At 39.1% G+C, this 18,268-nt stretch overlaps 1 protein-coding gene across 1 annotated transcript; it reads left to right on the forward strand.

Moving 5' to 3' along the window:
• Positions 1-665: 665 nt before the first annotated feature.
• LOC119744837 lies at positions 666-17,782 on the forward strand. Its single transcript, XM_038221001.1, has 8 exons — positions 666-797; positions 1,657-1,865; positions 3,084-3,298; positions 12,321-12,446; positions 13,092-13,266; positions 15,323-15,479; positions 16,263-16,716; positions 17,270-17,782. The coding sequence occupies exons 2-8, from the start codon at positions 1,663-1,665 to the stop codon at positions 17,494-17,496; spliced, it is 1,557 nt and encodes a 518-aa protein (XP_038076929.1). The 5' UTR covers positions 666-797; positions 1,657-1,662; the 3' UTR covers positions 17,497-17,782.
• The last annotated feature ends 486 nt before the right edge of the window (positions 17,783-18,268 follow it).

The raw sequence follows: 18,268 nt of genomic DNA on the forward strand, positions 1-18,268 counted from the left end.
CATATCTTGCGTGTCTTAGATTTTGTCTTTAAACTAAACACCAGATTATTCGGTTTGGCGTTAAAAGAGTATCGAATACCTGTGGAATCGCCTTCGCAGAACTTCAAGAGTTTGCATTCAAATCTGATAACACGGATTCGAATTTAAAACAAAAATTCTTGTCTTCTGCAATTATAATCGCCCAATTGGCACATGAGAAGTATACGGCGCAAAATGGTCTTTACCCAAAAAGAAGATTAAATAAAAAAAAATAATAATAATGAAATATAAAATTCAAAGGGGTCGAAATCGATAACGTGACAAATTGCAAAATAAATTATATTGCAATAATCTGATAGTCCGATTGTTGACTCAGGTGTACAAACTTTTACATGATTCTTTTTTTTCTTTAGATTTATTACATTTTCAAAAAACTGGGTGTTGTTTTCAGTGCAAATTAAAATGTTCAGCTGCCGACGGTTGAGTTTGCAAAAAAATAGGCCTTTATCAGACTGACAGATAAAATGTGGATAGCGACTGTTGGTTGGAATAATGCACCTACTTTTTTTTCAATAAGCTTTATTCCAAACAATTTGGACAAAAAAAATCGCTGCTAGCAAAACTTAAAAAGTTGCTGATATTCAAGTTTTTTTTCGATTCTTACAATGAGTACAGAACACTGGTATCGATACTTCGCTATAGCGCATGCATGATCACCGTGAAACCTGGGAGAGCTACGCTCATCTTTCTGCTAAGGTTTTGTGTTCTTCTTTCTCTGGCCTAAGGAACTCTCAACAGATTTTCAACTGCAAGTACCTGTAAGTAAAACTAACAGACAATCGATTGTAATTTTTGAGGTTTCTTTGATCATGTTAATGATTGTAATTTTTGTGTGAATTTGGTCGTACACAAACGTGTCTAACATGTCTAACTTTCTTAGCTATACAGTCAATGAGTCATGACACTATTGACCAGGTGACGGTTTAAAGAAAATCACGGGGGCTGCGAATCGACGAAAAATTTTCTCCTCGGTATATTACTTGGGTACACGTGTGATTTCGAATACTTTGTCCCTATGCACTAGGAGTAATTGCAGAATACCCCGCCACTCGTAAATACACCGCTAAAATCTCTGGCTACGCGGTGAGTTCGAGCCGTTGCGCTGCAGACAAAAGTTTCAAAATCATTTACGTTTTTTCTCTTTTAAAATTTGCTGGAATTCTCTTGAATGAACTGTTTTTGGAAAATGAAATAATACTTTATCAGAAAATATGTTTGATTCGGTTGGTCCTGGCTGAAAAAAAAATTGATTTTCTCGCATGATTTTTTTTCGCGTGAAGCAGTTTTGATCGATTCGGAACTGATTGAACATGTTGAACCGATCCGGAACTAAGAAAAGTGACATCGGTACTTTTGATGTCGTAAAATCAAAATAAAAAGAGCTTAAATTTTGAAAATTTAGAGTGAAACTCTGTCCATGTTACTTTTAATACATAATGATTTACCATTTGACCTCTGTAATTTCTGAAGAACACAGACAGTCCTTAGGCTCTAAAAAGAATTTGTACGGTACATTGATCATTAAGACCTTGCAGAACAGAACAGGAAATATACATGTAATTATTGAGCCTTATATAATCATTCATGATTTCTTCCTGTTTTTGATTTCTCCCACAGATTGCAATGAGTGCGGGTATGCGCAGGGTGTGTTTTGCCTTGGTGGTGGGCGTCTGTATCGGTCTCATGCCTTCCTTGGTCAACTACATGAGCGTGGACAACAAGGAAACCTCGGATCGTCATGTCTACCTCAGCGCAAAAGAGGTTGCCTCCCTTTACGGCCGGGGTAGCGTGCAGGCTGCATCCAGGGTACAGGCCCTCAAAGCTCCGTAAGTTTCTTCATGGGGTTTGCCAACTCGACTCGAACCAACTTGACCGTTTGCCAACTCGACCATTGTTCAAACTCGACCATTGTTAGAACTCGACCACTGTACCAAGTTGTCCGTTGACCAACTCGACTTCACACGTCGAGTCAACTCGACCGTTTGCCAACTCGACCGAACTTGACCGTTTACCAACTCGTCAGTTATGTAGAATAAGAAAAGTAGAAGGGTTCAAGAACTGTTTTAAGAGTTTTTGAGTAACCATCAAAGTTGGTTGACCTGTTGCTATTCAAAACGCACTTCGTCAGAAAAGGAAAACTACTGTACTATGTTTAGAACCATGTTCCTGGTTAAAAATGACTCACGTTCACAATGAACCAGATGGACAAAGGACGAGTTGGACAAAGAACGAGTTGGTCAACGGATGACTTGAACAACAGAAAGACTTGGACAACCAAAACGTGGACTAACTAAATTTGGTAAATCGGGGGCAGTATCTGGAAAAAGTCGGTTTGTTTCCAATGATGGTTGACCGATCATTGTTGGAAATTGATTCAAAAATGACAATACACTGTGTGCCACGATTTCACAGGATGCTTGAGGCTATGATTTACTTTACAGTCAAATAAGGTATAATAATTTGGAAGTTTTGTATTTTGATGTTTGCAAATATTGTTCATGTATATTTCCTTTAAATGTGCATCCATGTAAGTAAACCTGTCATCGTCCTCCTTGGCATGTCAAAGGTTATGTCAGTTGTGTTCAGAGTCTAAGATCATGCTTCATAAATTCGTATGAAATTCAACATTTCTTCTTGCAAGGTGTTAAAAGCTTGTTTGGGAGAGATTGGGGGAGGGAGGGTGAGAAACAAACATTGTAAAGTAAGGAATTTATTAATCAGTGAATTTGTTGGGTTTTTGTTTTGTTTGTTTGTTGGGGTGTGCGTTGATGACGTTCCAAAAAAGGTATCATGAAGTAAGGGCACTCTTGGGGGGGAAAAAGGCACATGGGGAAAAAGGCACTTGTAACAAAATGTTGGATGAATAACCCCCTTACAAGTATGTATGTATGTACATGTACGGGGGTATGTGTTCTTTTGTTGGTCATGTTACACAGGTAAAACATTTCCTGTCTCAAATTTCAATAAATTTCTGAAAACACAAAAATTTACTTCTCTTATAAATGATAGATAATGAAAAGTTTGAATTTTGATTGTAACCACAGGTCAAGCGAAGTCGGCAATCCCGCAGGTTCGCGAAAAATTCTCCTGGACTGCGGAGCCAACGTGGCCTCAACGGTGCAGCTGTTCCGAGAGACCTACCCCAATGGTCACGAGTACATTATTCACTCCTTCGAGATAGACGACCGACTAGCGCCGTACTTCAAACCATACAGGAATCATCATTTGCACTGTCCGGTGGGCGTGGCTGGAAAAGACGGTAGGCGGTTCATTCGATATTAGGTTTTGCCCTTAAAGTTGACGTCCCAGAGGTTTTTTGGGTGTGGCACCCTAAAAAAAAATTCATAAATAAAATTGATCATTTGTAAGCAATGGTAAAAGTTAGGAACTTTCAGAGGAGACACTGAACAAAAACATTGGTCCACGCTAGGGCTGTGGATCGGAACCGGGTACCCGAGTACCCGAGTACCCAACCATTAATGTCAGGAACTGGTTCTAGATTATGGGACCAGCACCCGATTTCATCAAACTCTTCGTAACTTACGATGCATCGCAGCGATGCGACGCGTCGTATCTCTACGACGCATCGCAGCTGCGACGCGTCCTGCGATCCATTTCACAAAACACGTCGTAAGTGCGACGCGTCGTAGGTGTATTTATAGCACAACTCGGTGACTGTTTTATGTATTTAGTCAGCGTACAGTAAATAGTCGTCTGATATTCAACAAAGAGTCGTCGGATCTCAGCTCGAAATTTGTTAAAACGTAAAACAAAATGGGTCGTGCGATGCAATTTTGAAGGAAAACAAACTCTCATTGGACTGTATAGCTACTTTGAAATTTCAATTCTAATATTCCGGTCTAATTCATAATTATTCAATGAATTTTCTAAATTTACAACTTAACACACATTGCCTCGGTATTATAATCTCGTTAATGTAATGTTTATGGCATAAAACTGGCTTAGAAATGACTCTTCTTATTTTGCGACGACCACTGACACGTCTTAACTTGCGACGTGTTTTAAGCCATTGTCAAGGAACTTACGACGCGTTCAACACATAGCAACTTTCGTGAAATGGAAGATACGACGCGTCGCGAGTTGCGACGCGTCCCAGCGCTTCATGAAATCAACTTTACAAATTACGTAGTAATACTTCTAAGTTCTCAGACAATGACAAAGAAAGGTTTTGAAGCCATTTGTGGGGAATTTTCAAAATGAAAACCAGGCTACTTGGGAAAACAAAAATTTACACCGTAAAGCTGTACAGTGCAGGGATACAATACACGACACATTTCGGTTTGTGAAAAATAACCCCTAATTACTTCAATAAATATGTGTTCCTAGAGATTGAATTTGATTGAAAACTGTTAATATTAAAGCTTGTAACCTAGGGAACCTAGATATACCAAACAAGAAAGAAACAATTCCAAGTTTTTGTTTCCATGGAACTCAGGAGACGAAAATGAGGCCCGAAAAAAACCCTGGAATTTCCATGTTACATCCAGAGCAGGATTTTCTTTGAACATGACTTTGAACCTCTAATGACTTTTTTTTTAAACCAAAAATCAGCCTTAAACTTTTTGTACTGATCAAGTCATTTATAGCAACAAAAAAAATCCACAGGATTTTGCCTACCGGTATTTCTATTATTGTCAAAGACTGCTTTCACTCACATCGCCTGGCCTGCGATGGAATATTTTCGTGGGACGTGCATTCGGTTTGTTAATGACTTTCTTAACTGATAATTCATTTCAGCAACAGATCTTTTCTTATACCAGCACATTTAATACACATTTGGATGTCATATTATTTTTCAAGGCTCGACGTATAAGCCGCCCTATGTATAAGCCGCAGTAAACATTTTCATGGGCTAAATCAACGTAGCTGCGGCTTATATTCCGAAAATTACGGTACTCCTGATACGAGCTCTGTAACTCAAGTCCCAAAAAGGTATCTTTTATTTACTTGATCACTGTCACCGTTTTTGTACACAACGGTGTCCACCTCTACACAATTCATTTTGAGGGGATTTGATATTTTTTGTATCTTATATTGCAATGATACATGTATTATAATACTCCAAGGACAACTTTCAGGTTCCTGAAAATTCTCTGCACAGTATAGAACTGAGCTTTGAAGGACACCAAGTTATGTATACTATATATGTACAAAAGATTCCAATTGTGGCTCACTTCCCGTGAACGTGTATCTTCTTTCGCAATGTCTTGCTCCAGCAGCTTCTTTTTATGTTTCCATGTCCATGGGCTGTAGTAAATACCCTGACATGAAAAATTGATTTAATATCCGTTATCCATTTTTGTAACATTAATGTGTCGTGTATCATATCCCTGCACTAAAGCTCACTGTACGCACTTGTACCGGTATCTTGCTGTGTAAACAATCTCAACCTCAACTTCCGAGATTTGAATTTTGTCATGTTTGGTGTTGTGTTTCTTTAACGGGTAGCCGGGTACCCATGTTTTTTTTTTCAATTGGGTACCCGGTTCCTGTACTACCCGTAAATGCACACCCCTAGTCCACGCTAAGTTGTCAATTTTTTTTATTCAGATTTTACTTGACTCTTATAGGCAAGATACAACATTTGCAAACATCAAAAAAACGAAATGATCACATTATCACAACATACCTAATTGGATTGTAAGGGAATGACAGTCTAAAGCACCTTGTAAATCGTGTCTCCTGGTGTGCCGACATTGTCAAAAAAAATTGTATTTTTCCAACGCTGGTCGGCCGACCAGCGTTGGAAAAAACTGGCTTTTTTTTAAAAAAAAATCACAACAGTTGTTGCGTATTTTCTTAGCAATTGATTCCACACCTGTGAAGGGGTACCAGCCTGCCAGACTGATTCTCTGACCTTGCAATTCCCCAAAGTCTATAAATTTCTCTGTTTCATCTTAAGTGGGGTCTGGGAACCAGACTACTAGAACATGATTGGTTTTCTTGGTTTTTCCAGCATTTACATGCCCAAAACGTGAAACAAGTCAGTTTAACAATACTTGCTATAACATACTAATCCTCCAAATCCATTTATTTCTGAAAATTGCAGCCGAAGCAAATGTTGTACATTCCCTTTAAGTTTGGACTTCCCGGTAACTCAGTAGCCATGGCATCTGCTGCCATCACAAGCCAGCATAGAATTTTGCCATCAATATCATTGATTTCGCCATCAATAATAAACACGCGTGCCACATTAATGGCATATTACTACCCATAGTACTGGACTTTGTATTACAATTAATTTATTCACCGAGGAAGTAATAAAAATCATAGTGCTGGGGTGGTTTATGGCGTGTGTATGAATAGATAATCTGATAATGGCATTGGCTTAACTACCAATTTGTAAGCATTTCCTCGCATGAATGAAAATTAAGTAAACGCTTAAATTACTAAAAACCACTTGCTTCAATCTGAAAATAATTACTTTTTATCTTTTAGCTTTTGCTACACTATAACTTAGCGTTTACTTTGTTTCATGTGTATAAAAAGGAGTAGGCCCCCCCTGAATGCTTCAGATTTCAAATATTTACTTATCATATTTCAAGGCCAGGTTGGGGCTACCTTGAAAATATAAAAGCATTTTATGTGCAAAAAATACTGCATTTATTAATGTTAATCACGAAAAATGAATATTAACCAAGTTCATAAAGTACCATGTTCGTACATGTATAAATAAAACATGTCATTTGCTTTTACTACCAATGTTTTAGCATTTACTCGCATCTGTATGAATGAAAATTAAGCAAACGCTGTTACTAAACCTACCATTTGCTTAAATCTGAAAATAATTATCTACCTTTTAGCTTTTGTTACACTATAAATATAAGCGTTTACTTCATTTCATATGAATGAAAAGGAGTACATTGTGTAAATGCTTCAGATTTCAAATATTTATTTGTCATATTTCAAGGCTGGGTTGGGGCTACCTTGAAAATATAAAAGCACATCATGCGCAATAATTACTGCATTTATTAATGTTAATCGCGAAAAATTTATTGATAAAAAATAATATAAAATTTCATAAGGTATTAATAATAATACCATAGTCAGTGAAAGTACGCATGAATAACAACTGGCATTTGCATTGACTACCAATTTTTAAGCATTTACATGTACTTGCTATGTGTATGAATAAAAATTAAGCAAACGCTTTTACTGAAACCCATTTGTTCTTGAATATGGCCTGCACAACGTAAAGTTTACAGGTTTATAAGTTTATCAGAAAGTACAATTATCGTATTAAACTTTCATATAAAATTTCATAAGGTATTAATAATAATACCATAGTCAGTGAAAGTACGCATGAATAACAACTGGCATTTGCATTGACTACCAATTTTTAAGCATTTACATGTACTTGCTATGTGTATGAATAAAAATTAAGCAAACGCTTTTACTGAAACCCATTTGTTCTTGAATATGGCCTGCACAACGTAAAGTTTACAGGTTTATAAGTTTATCAGAAAGTACAATAATCGTATTAAACCAAAACGGAAAGCGGCTTTTGTGTGCGCAGCGCGTATGTACATGTATACTCAGTGCGAATTTGTAGCTTCCCGCGCGTTGACTCAATGCGCGGGAAGGTACAAATTCACACCGAGTTGAGCTAGGTCACGTGCTGCCGAGGACAGTATACATTTTAGCTGTATGGATTTATGTTATTTTTTTGCGCGTCCACTAGCACTAGAGACCACAAAAATGGCGCACATTTTATCACACACTGAACTGGGGCGTATGCATGCAGGCGCTGCCGATATTCTTCATCTATGGCCGTAATAGATCTTTATCATGCTGCCACCATTTCAGTCATGGTCCCTGTATCCAATAACAGTACTGAATGATGTTTTATGTGCAAAAAGGAACCAGACGATTTTCCTTCCAGCCTCGCTTTGGTTACGTTGATTTGAATGGGAAAACATCATGATGGCCGCAACATGATAATGGTCTATAGATACAGACTGCAACCGCGCCATTGCGCTCATGTTGCATTCCAGGATGAGCTATAGTATCGATTTAAAAAAAAAGTGTACTCCATAATTTGTACTCCCGAGTACTGTACTGTAGGAGTCGAGTACTGAGTCCAAACCAATGAGTCCGTGCCAAAATTTGAGTACAAAGAATCAAGTATGGGCCAAATCCAAGTAATTTTCGAGTACTGATAGTTGAGTACCGGCCGAGTACTTGCGTGTACTCGAGTTGTACTCGAGACGAGTACGAGAACTCCAACTCGGCCCAAACGTCAATCAACATAGTAACGATTACTTGGGCTACAAACAAAGTCAAGACGTTCAGGGATAAAATGACGTCATCATTTTCAAACCTTACATAGTTATCTGCGGTTAATCAAAGAATATAAAGGGAAAATGAAAATTTGGCAAAATTTGCATGGATGGTTTTAACATGTAAGGAAACTCTATTTGATGTTCCGCTAGAGGGCGCCCTTTCAGATGATGACGTCATCATGCTGGTTTTTGTGTCTGGCATTCGTCACTAACCACTTCCATAATTTACCCATAAAAAAATGCAAATTGCTCAGATCAGGTGTAACAGGGACATAAAAGAGTGTCACACTTTTGGACCCTATATTTATGCAACAACCCATGACCATAGATGCACTTGTTAATTGAAGAAATGAAAAATCACCAAAATTTAAGTCGGTATTGAAACTAATGATTTTCAGGAAGTTAGGTGCTTTTAGCATGGAATTGAGTACATGTAGGTTTAGTCAGGGTTTGACTTTAGTGGTAGCCCGCTAGCCAAATGCTAATCAAAACAGCAGCGGGCTAGTCAAACTATTCCTTAAGTAGCCCGGCTGGCGAGTGAAAAATTATTGGGCTACAGCAAAGATGAAAGGACAGGAAGAAATAAATCACTACATTCAGAAAGCAAACCTGTATCAATTTGTGTAAAATTTTATTATTTGTGTAGGGTTAAATTATTCGATCTGTTTATTAAAAACACGCTAGACAAGATTGCCTCAGGATACACGTTTTACATGTTTGCACATTGTTGTTTATGAGACACTCTAAAAAAGAAAAACATGCGGGCTGGTGAAAAAGCCCGCGGGCTACATGTACAGTTAAGAGTCTGTTTCATTAGCCCGACCATGCCGACTGGCTAGTGGGAAAAAAAAGTTAAAGAGGTTGTGGAATGCTCCAAGACATTTCCGTCATTTTTCGGGTATATGTAGCCTAAGGTGTGATGAAATATAAACGACTATTGTGTCTGTCATTAAATGAGTACAAAAGGTACTTTTGAGAGCTGTTTTTCAGGTCCTGTTTCAACCCGAACGTGCAATTTGTGTAAAAGTCGTCGTTGGGGGCAGCAAACAAAACATAGTAAATCGTGACGTAATAAACAAGGACTCATTTATACTACGCTGCATCGGGAGTGGTTTAGATTTGCCCAAGCTACAACATACCATATTATGTACATGAAGCCTATGTTCATCAGGACCATAAACTTACCTTGAATACAGTGCATTTCTTGTATGCAAAAAAAAAATCATCAATACTTCAATAGCAGTATTCAAGTATTCAATGACAGGTGTCAGTCTAGCCACTAGCATCTCAATTAATCCATAAACTGTCCTGCATGAAAAGTGAAACTAGATGTACCTCAAATATATCAATATTCAAGCATGACGTGTGCAGTGTTTTCAACACCTGTAACAACAGCTGTTTGTTAAGACCACTTTGTTTAGGCGAGAATCAAACAGAAAGTTATGCAAAAAATAATTGCAATGTCAATAAATGCGTGTGTGTGGGTGTGTGGTATGCCGTCTCTTTTTGTGTCGCCTAAATGTTTTCTAATTCCACGTCCATCTGTAAATTGTTTATTTTTTTTCATGTTTGTTTTAGTCCTCTTTTTCTGTTTGGTATACATGTAAAGTATTTGTTTTATATTTTTATCTTTTCGATGTTATATATTTTTTTAAATTTATATATATTTTTTAGTGAATAAGCCTAATATATTTCTGTTTGTAATTTTATCATAAATTTATATTGTAAGATACGTTTAATTTTTTACTCGGCCTGTAATTGGCGGCTATTCGCTATTGGCTGAGAGAAATAAATAAATAAAAAATTGAAATAAATGCAACGAGGTGAAAATAGAGAGACATGTGGAAAAGTTGGAGCAGAGTATGGTACTTGTGACTTTCAGCTTCCTTTTTATTTTTATTATGTATTTTTTAAAGATTTTTTTCATGTTTTGGGGATCTACAATGTACAAGACTAAAAGTTGGATGAATACATGTACATGTAGGTTTGAAGTCAGTCTAGCGCCGGTCTGAAGTTGAGCCATTTGATACAGGCGTAGACAGTGTGCAGCCAATGGCTTTGTTCATTTTGTTATACATTTCTCATACACCATTCAGCGGTTTGATACATTTCTCAATCATAAACACGACTACACAGTTGCTCTAGTGGCTTACATGTATTTCTGGACCATTGACAATGGTACGCCCCCGCGTACACTGACTTTTTGACTGCCCCCCCCCCCCAAATTATTTCCTTGCCCCCCCCCCCCCCCCCCAATTGCTTTCTTAAATTTTAGAGTCTGGCGCTGCCACTGATTACATTTAAAGGGAAAATACAACATTTGCAAACATCAAAAAATAAAACTACCAAATCATTTTGAAATACCTTGCTGGACTGTTAGTGAATGACAGTGTAAAGCATCCTGTAAAATCATGGCACCTGGTATACTGTCATTTTCAAGAAAAGTGGTATTTTTGTATCAATTTCCAACGCTGATCGGCCGATCAGTGTTGGGAAAAACTGGCTTTTTTTCAAATACTGGCCCCAATTGACCATCGCACTTGTTTGCAATCGATTACAAACCTATGAACGGGTACGAGCCAGCTAGACTGGTTCCCTGACCTTACAATTCCCCAATGTATGTAAACTGCTCTGTTTCTTCTTATATGGAAGCAGGGAACCAGACTATAGAAAAATGATTGTTTTTCTTGGTTTTTATAGCATTTTCGAACCCAAAACCTCAAAAAAGTCAGTGTAACTATATTTGCTATATATTTCCAACCCCCCCAATTCCATCCATTTCTGAAAATGACAGTAAATGATGTATATTCCCTTTAAGGCCCAGTGTTTACTGAATCCTGCAAACAAGATGCAGTGCCTCGCTCGTCACTTTTTGTTGTCATCATGGTCATGACTGATAGCTGAATTGGAACTTCCAGTGAAATAACGGATAACCATTATTCAGTTTGAAAAAAAAAGAGAGGATATTACCGGATTTTGAAATATCTGATTTCTCACACCATTACTTTGGGGTTCTCAGTGCAAGCCATATGCACATACTGATTTAAGAACTTCAAATCCTATAATATGTGTATGTGTTCTACATCACCCCCGAGGACCGACACACAAAGGGAGGACAACAGATCCTTTCAGTCCTCGGACGTTGGGTCTTTTGTTCAAAACGGTCCTCTGTAGTAAGTTTGTGTGCTTATAGTCTATGGGAGAGTGTTATATTACAGGGACAAAGGGAAACACAAAGCATTGTCCTCGGGAGTATAGTAAAACAAGAGTACATGTACATGTATGAGGCCAAAGTTGAAAGAATACGTGTCCATTTGGTTTGGAAATAAATGGTTTTGAATGGAATTCTTATGCAAGAAAAGCCAAAGCTGGAGAGGAGGCCGAGATTTTGAAAACACCCTTATTGTAATTTTTATCTGATGTCTACGCCCACTGATCTCTATATAAAGACTGGATAGCGGATATGCATACAACATTCACACTGTAGACTTTGCATATTGACCGATTCGCCCCCGGTCTCACGAAGATGGCCGCGTATAATACGAACGTTCTACGCGTAAATACGCGCGCGTTGTATCAACAGTTGACGCGCATTTTGGTCACGTACACATATTATGATGTTCTAAAAGGGACACATTTCCGTAGTGATTATTATTTCAAAACGCCGAAAAAGTGATATTTGCGGCATTTTAGTAACCACGACATTAGAAAAACTGTAGTTAACCTCGGTCAGTGGTGGTGGTCAAAATATAAGTCAAGTGAACCGCGACGTTACAAAAGAAATCATGCTGTCTATAAAAACGGCAACTTGTCCTTTGTAGATCACCAGCCGGTCTCACCAATATGGCGTCAAATTCGTACATTGTGCGGCTCTGTATTAGCTATCCAGTCTTTATATAGAGATCAGTGTCTACGCCTAAGCTTGAGACTGGTACCTGGCACTCACAGTTTTGTGAAATGCCTGTTTTCTTTACTTAGGGAATATGACAGCTTACTCCGAGGCAGCTTGGGGCCCAGACAAGGGACTGAATAACGGCAAAGACATGCAGTGGGGCGGTGGTTCACTCTTTGTCTCCAACCATGAAAAAGCAGACGCAAAAACAGGTAATTAGGATATGTGTAGATTAATCTGCTAGACAATATTTTTTTTTGAAAAACAAGAGCATTCAAATGGTGTATGTAGCATAAACAAGGGCGGATTCAGGGGGGGGGGGTGCTGAAGGGGGCCATGGTGTCGCAATAAAGGCAGGCAATGGGTTCACCACCATCTTTTCCTCCAAAAACATTGGTTAAAGTGGTCAGAAATTGCCTCAGATCGCCCCACAGAGCATCTAGAATCCAAAAAAATTTGGGGGGACCAGAAATTTTTGGCCCTCCAAAAAATTGTGTTCTGGATCCGCCCTTGAGCATGAAGGGGCACTGAGTTGAGTAACGGTAATATATAGACCACCAATTTGATTCTTGAGAAAATGGCATTTTAACATTCTGCAGTTGTGTTCCCTAGTGAGTGAACTGATGAGTCAACTGATAAAATGGGATGAAAATAGGTTTTAAAGATATTTGATGGAACAAAAACAATTGGAGAAAGGTAGAGCGGGACTTAGATATATAAAGGTTTGACCGAAAACAAAAAAAATCAACCACCCCTTCAAATCTTGGTTATGCCCCACTGTCAACTGTACTGCAAAATGGCGATTTCCAACTTCTCATATCATGGTGATGGGTCACATATGTCCTTGTCTTGAACAGGTGGTGTTCGCAAGCTGTCTTACCGCAAGCTGATCCCAACGGTAGACCTGGCCAGATGGATCAAGGATACTTTTACTCTAGAAGATTACATCATTCTCAAGCTGGATGTTGAAGGGGCTGAGTACGATATACTCCGCAACATGGTGGACCACGGCGCATTTGATTACATTGACAAGTGAGGCAGGGTTTTCAACCCAGTCATTTGTTATTATGTTCTCTTTTTTTTTCTTGTCTTTTCTTTTTGACGAATGTTTACAAATGGTTTACATACATGTATTGTTGGAGCAGGTATGCCAGTTTTCGAGCGATAACTGAATTCAGGCTTTTCATGTTTTGAAGAAAACTCAGGCATTCCATCCCTACACAGGCCGGAAAAATCAATCCGCGAGTAGCACGCACAGAGAAAACAATTTTGCATGCAATGCCCCATTGCCATCACCATGCTACCGGTAGCTTGATACATGGATTCATGAATTGTAAGTCCAAACTCCAAAGTAGACATATACATGTACACGTCTGTGGTATTGATCTGATACACCGTGCCCTCTCGAGACATGCACACAATAGGGACCAAAGATTGTATGCGTCTCCACAGGGCAATTTCTATAGATGAATACGTCTCCACAAGGTTTTCACGAAAAAGATATATGCATTTTACTCATAAACTAGGAATTTCCAAGGTATGTTGATCTGTTGCAAATGGTAGAGTTTTAGAAAAGGGGTATTAAGTCCGAATTTCAGCCAAGGAAATTAATTCTGGTTAAAATAAGAGCATTTTGAAACTGTACTTTCAAACTCGAAAACTTTAGTACACGAGAACAAAGAAATGTCTCCACAATGATACAAATTTCAGTATGGGTGCAGTGAGTTTATGGTGTATTGCACTCGTTTTGTGCATTTTGCTGGCTTTCACATAGTACTTTTTTCAAGCCCTGGATCACAAACCCACTGGAACCCTAGTGGGAGGCTGTTGAATAACTTACAACTGTAGTGCTTGTGTTGCACCCTCTTCGTATTATGAAGGATGTCACTGTTTCATTGTGAAGCACTGCATACTGTGCAAATCACTTTCTAGGAATTGCTACTCTCTCTCAATTTTGGATTAAACAATTTTTTTTTTTTTTTAACAAGGCTTACAAAAGTGTGTGTGTAAATGGGACTTCACCGGAACAATGGAGAGCAGATACTTTAATTCATTATACAAATATTGAGTGGCTTAGAGTAAAATAGGAGGAACATTATCGCAAGTTAAAATCTGGACTTTTCCATTTCACGAGGTGAAGCCGAGTGAATTGGAAAAGTCCAGATTTTACCGAGCGATAATATTCCTCTCATTTCACAATGTAAAGCCACTCAATATTTGTTTTATATAACTGGCATACAGGTATAGATTCTTGTCATTTGATATATTTGAACTTTTATTTCAATACAAAATTGGTGGAAAAAGTATTTCTCTCTTCCAAACCACCCCTTCACGAAAACGTTTGAACCCAACTCTGTAGCGCTGGCTCTTTGGAACAGTACATGTTACTTGCAACGCTGAACGTGCACACCAGCATGCATTTGCACACATATACCGCGTCATGGAACAAGAATGATCCTACCGGTACCTGTTGAATACAAAGTAGTATTTCCCATTCCCCATGGGCGAATGGGACTTTTTTAGCCCTGGCGTGAATGGGAGCACTAACGAATGTCACATGATGTGAATTCCACTCATCAAATGACAAGGATCTGTACATGTATGTCAGTTATATAAAAAGTACTAGACCGTGATTAAAAAATTGGATGTTGTTGTCACGTGATGTCAAGTTTCAGCAAACGGATTGTTTAAAAGTGTTGACATACACTGTTTTATGTTGACCAAATAACATGCAAAAAGATGCTTAAATGTTTGGGTTGCGTAGCGGTTGCCTGGCGGTCTGATGTAACAGGTCACATATATTGTCCTGTATAAAATTCTTTCTTCTTCACCTGTAAAAAGTGCACCTTTTACTTCCTTTGCTTTTTGCTTTCACTTTGGGCACCTCATCAATATGGCTGTTGACGTCACCTCTGCACAACATCCCAGTTTAGCCCAAATTGGGTTGCGATGGGATTACTCTACCAAGTACCAAGTACATGGTCTATACATAGGAAGCCTTTAAGTTGAAAAGGGTCACCAACTACAGTTTGGTTGCATAACGTAGTATGAATTGCAACGTTGTCTTGGTGCTCGGCTGTTGTTGCAGGTATTACGGGGAATATCACGACAGCCAGCCCACGGGCTGGAGCAAAGCCGACAAAGTCAAGTTGAGGGAGGACATCAAGAACGCAGGTTTCACCATGATTGACTGGGTGGGAGAGCGGAGAACCTATACAGACTTTGAAAGCATACACACTGTCAAGGTACGGTACAGTCCCCACTGCCATTGAGTGGCCATCTAAAAGTTGCCAACATGTTTTGATGCAGTAGTATTCACTGCATAAAATTTACTTGGCTCAGAGTTGAAGGTTTTGATTTATGGTCACTCTGAATTGCATGTCATGTGTTTCAAACCTGTAAAAGAATCTAATCAAATTGATAAGTGAGTGAAGGAATACTATTTTTTAGGGAGCTGAGTATGTGTGTGTGTTTATTTGTTTTAAACCTCCTAGGCAATCATACATTCTGTGCCAAGTTGTCCTTGCAGTCGAAATCCATCAAAAGACTGTTTTCAACAGTTGAGAATTCCCAGCCTGCATAAAGCAGGATTGACTGGCTGGGACTGCTTAACTAACTTGATACAGCTGCTTTGACTCTGGGTGCGTGATAAAACAGCTGTGACCACAACTTGCCTGCTTTGTCTGTTGACCCAGTACGATCTGACTGCTGGTGACTGGCCTTTGTTAAAAGTAAAGCAGGGGAACTGAATTTTGACTGACTGTGACTGTTTAAACAGCAGGAGGGTTAATTGGTCAAGTACTGTATAATTTGTACCTTAAATTGTGCCAAGTTTGTTGTCTTTTTTTGGATTCTTGTTTGAGACAGGAATCATTAAACATATTTGTGTCCTTGGGCAAGCCACTTTGCACCAATTTGTGCATCTCCACCTGCAGTGGACTGGACATAAGAATATAAATCAAGAAAGGTAGATTGGGTTCCATAAAATCTGTGTACATGTATTTTACTTGTTTTCCTCGCAATGAAAGGTACCAGCTGGCACTCCAGGCACAGCAGGTCAAATTTATTCAAGATGCAAGGAGGGCCAAGTCGCCCTAGTGGTTGCCGTGGGGATGAACCTAAAGCGCGCCCACAAGGTGGTCGCCACGCTGGCCGGGTACCAGCCGGCCCTCCCCATCACCCTGTTTTTGTACGGCGACTTTGTGGAGCAGCATCCGGAGACAGTGAAGGCGTGGTCAGAGCGGTTTCAGATCGGGATCCGGGAGGATGGGCCCAGCCCGCCAGGTCACTTGGAGCTCATGCCGTGGGAGTGGCATAGGATGGGCTTGGTCAGCGCTATTTTGAGGCTTGAAGAGATTGGCATCTCCACAGCTTACTACCTGCCGACAGTCCAGGGTACCATCGACGCCAAGTTTAGCACCACGGCTGGTTCCCGGGGTTTACGGGTGATCCAACCTTCTGTAGAGTTCCCTGCAAAGTCTGGTAAGATTTTAGACTTTTCTTTAAGGCACTGATCAAAAAGCACTACATAATGAAAAGTCTTCACTATTAGTATTAACAGTTTGTATACTATTAACTCAACTCTGACTCTTAGCATCACAATCTTAGTTTTTCTTTTCAGAAAACCACAAGCATGACAAGGAAGTCAGTCTGTACAGGGGAATTGTGAACATGCCGTTAAACTCAAGTTTTCGTTTATCTTGAGTTGTTACTAAATTGTTACAGTGACCAACTCTAAATTGCAGCTTCTGAAGAGGAACCACAGCAACAATTTTTCTTTTTTATGATTTTAATTCTAATTACAAATCACCATTTCGTCTTTCAAATTTTAATGATTTGATATCATGAGCACTAATATCATTTTGTGTTGTCCTTGCATATTTTGCATTTATTATTGAATGAATTGGAAATAAAGTAAATTTAAATTAAAAGATAAAAAGTGTGGCATTTTTTTTTCGGGGATATGCAGTGCCCTTTAGTATAATGCCCAATTATACAACTAAGAATTTTTTTTTTTTTGGTCTCTCACGAATAGGATCTAACAAGTTGACGTTTGAAAATTACTACAAGTATCGGGACGTGGAGCGGGTCCCGAAAGCCCTGCGTGGGATTCACGAGGGTCTGGTACAGAACAAGGGGGGAATCTTGAGTCTGGACACGGACCTACCAGACACCTATATGAACTCTGTATTCCTGATGGACTACTTAGTGGAAAACTCCGGATTCAAGCTGGTGTATTTACCGGAATGCATTGCCGGCTAGGAGTAAAAAAAACAAAATTATATTTGTTGTTTTTGCCTTTTCATCCATTTGTTGAATCCGTTTTTTTTTAATATGGCAGTTTACAGTAGGTGTTTGAATGCTTGAAAGGTCAGCAGATTTGTTGATGATTCTAAGATCAAAGGATGAGCCTGAACACTGTTTTGCACACGTGTGCTTTTTGAAAATGATCTGCTCCGTATAGTATTTTCGCATATATACCAAAGCATGTCCACATTGTGCAATCTTGTGGAATGTGGAATTTTTTTTGTATTCCATCTGGTTTGAATTCGTTTGTTTAGTAAAAACCTCGCCAGAATTGTCGAGGCTGTTTTGGTAAGAAGTCCATGCAAGCAGAAACCACAGAGCTACAGAGTTAGACGTGTAAAGGTGTGTGTATTTTGCAACCGCCTGTCTGCTTTACATGTATAGCAATTGTTGAAGCATTTCTGTGTTCATGAAAACTAAAAGACTTGGTGTTCACATTTTGCGAGCCTGCAGATTGGCAGGGCACCCTGTGCAATATGAGGCCATGTTTATTGACAGTTTTGGGCATTAGTTCGTACATTAAATTTACGAGTGGTGTTTCCCAACGATGGCGGAACACATTTGAATGTGTGTTTGGGGGGGGGGGGGGAGGGGGGAGGGGGCATTGCACCGCCAGTGCTAATTCGAAAAGCGGAGGGAAAAAGTTCCACCATCAGTGGTGTTGCCTCCATTTGACAGTGCAATGTGAGACACAACTCATTCAGTAGACTTGATGACAAGTCGTTAG

The sequence above is a fragment of the Patiria miniata genome, unplaced genomic scaffold, assembly GCF_015706575.1.
Source record: "Patiria miniata isolate m_02_andy unplaced genomic scaffold, ASM1570657v1 HiC_scaffold_7, whole genome shotgun sequence".
In the NCBI taxonomy this organism is placed as follows: Eukaryota; Metazoa; Echinodermata; class Asteroidea; order Valvatida; family Asterinidae; genus Patiria; species Patiria miniata.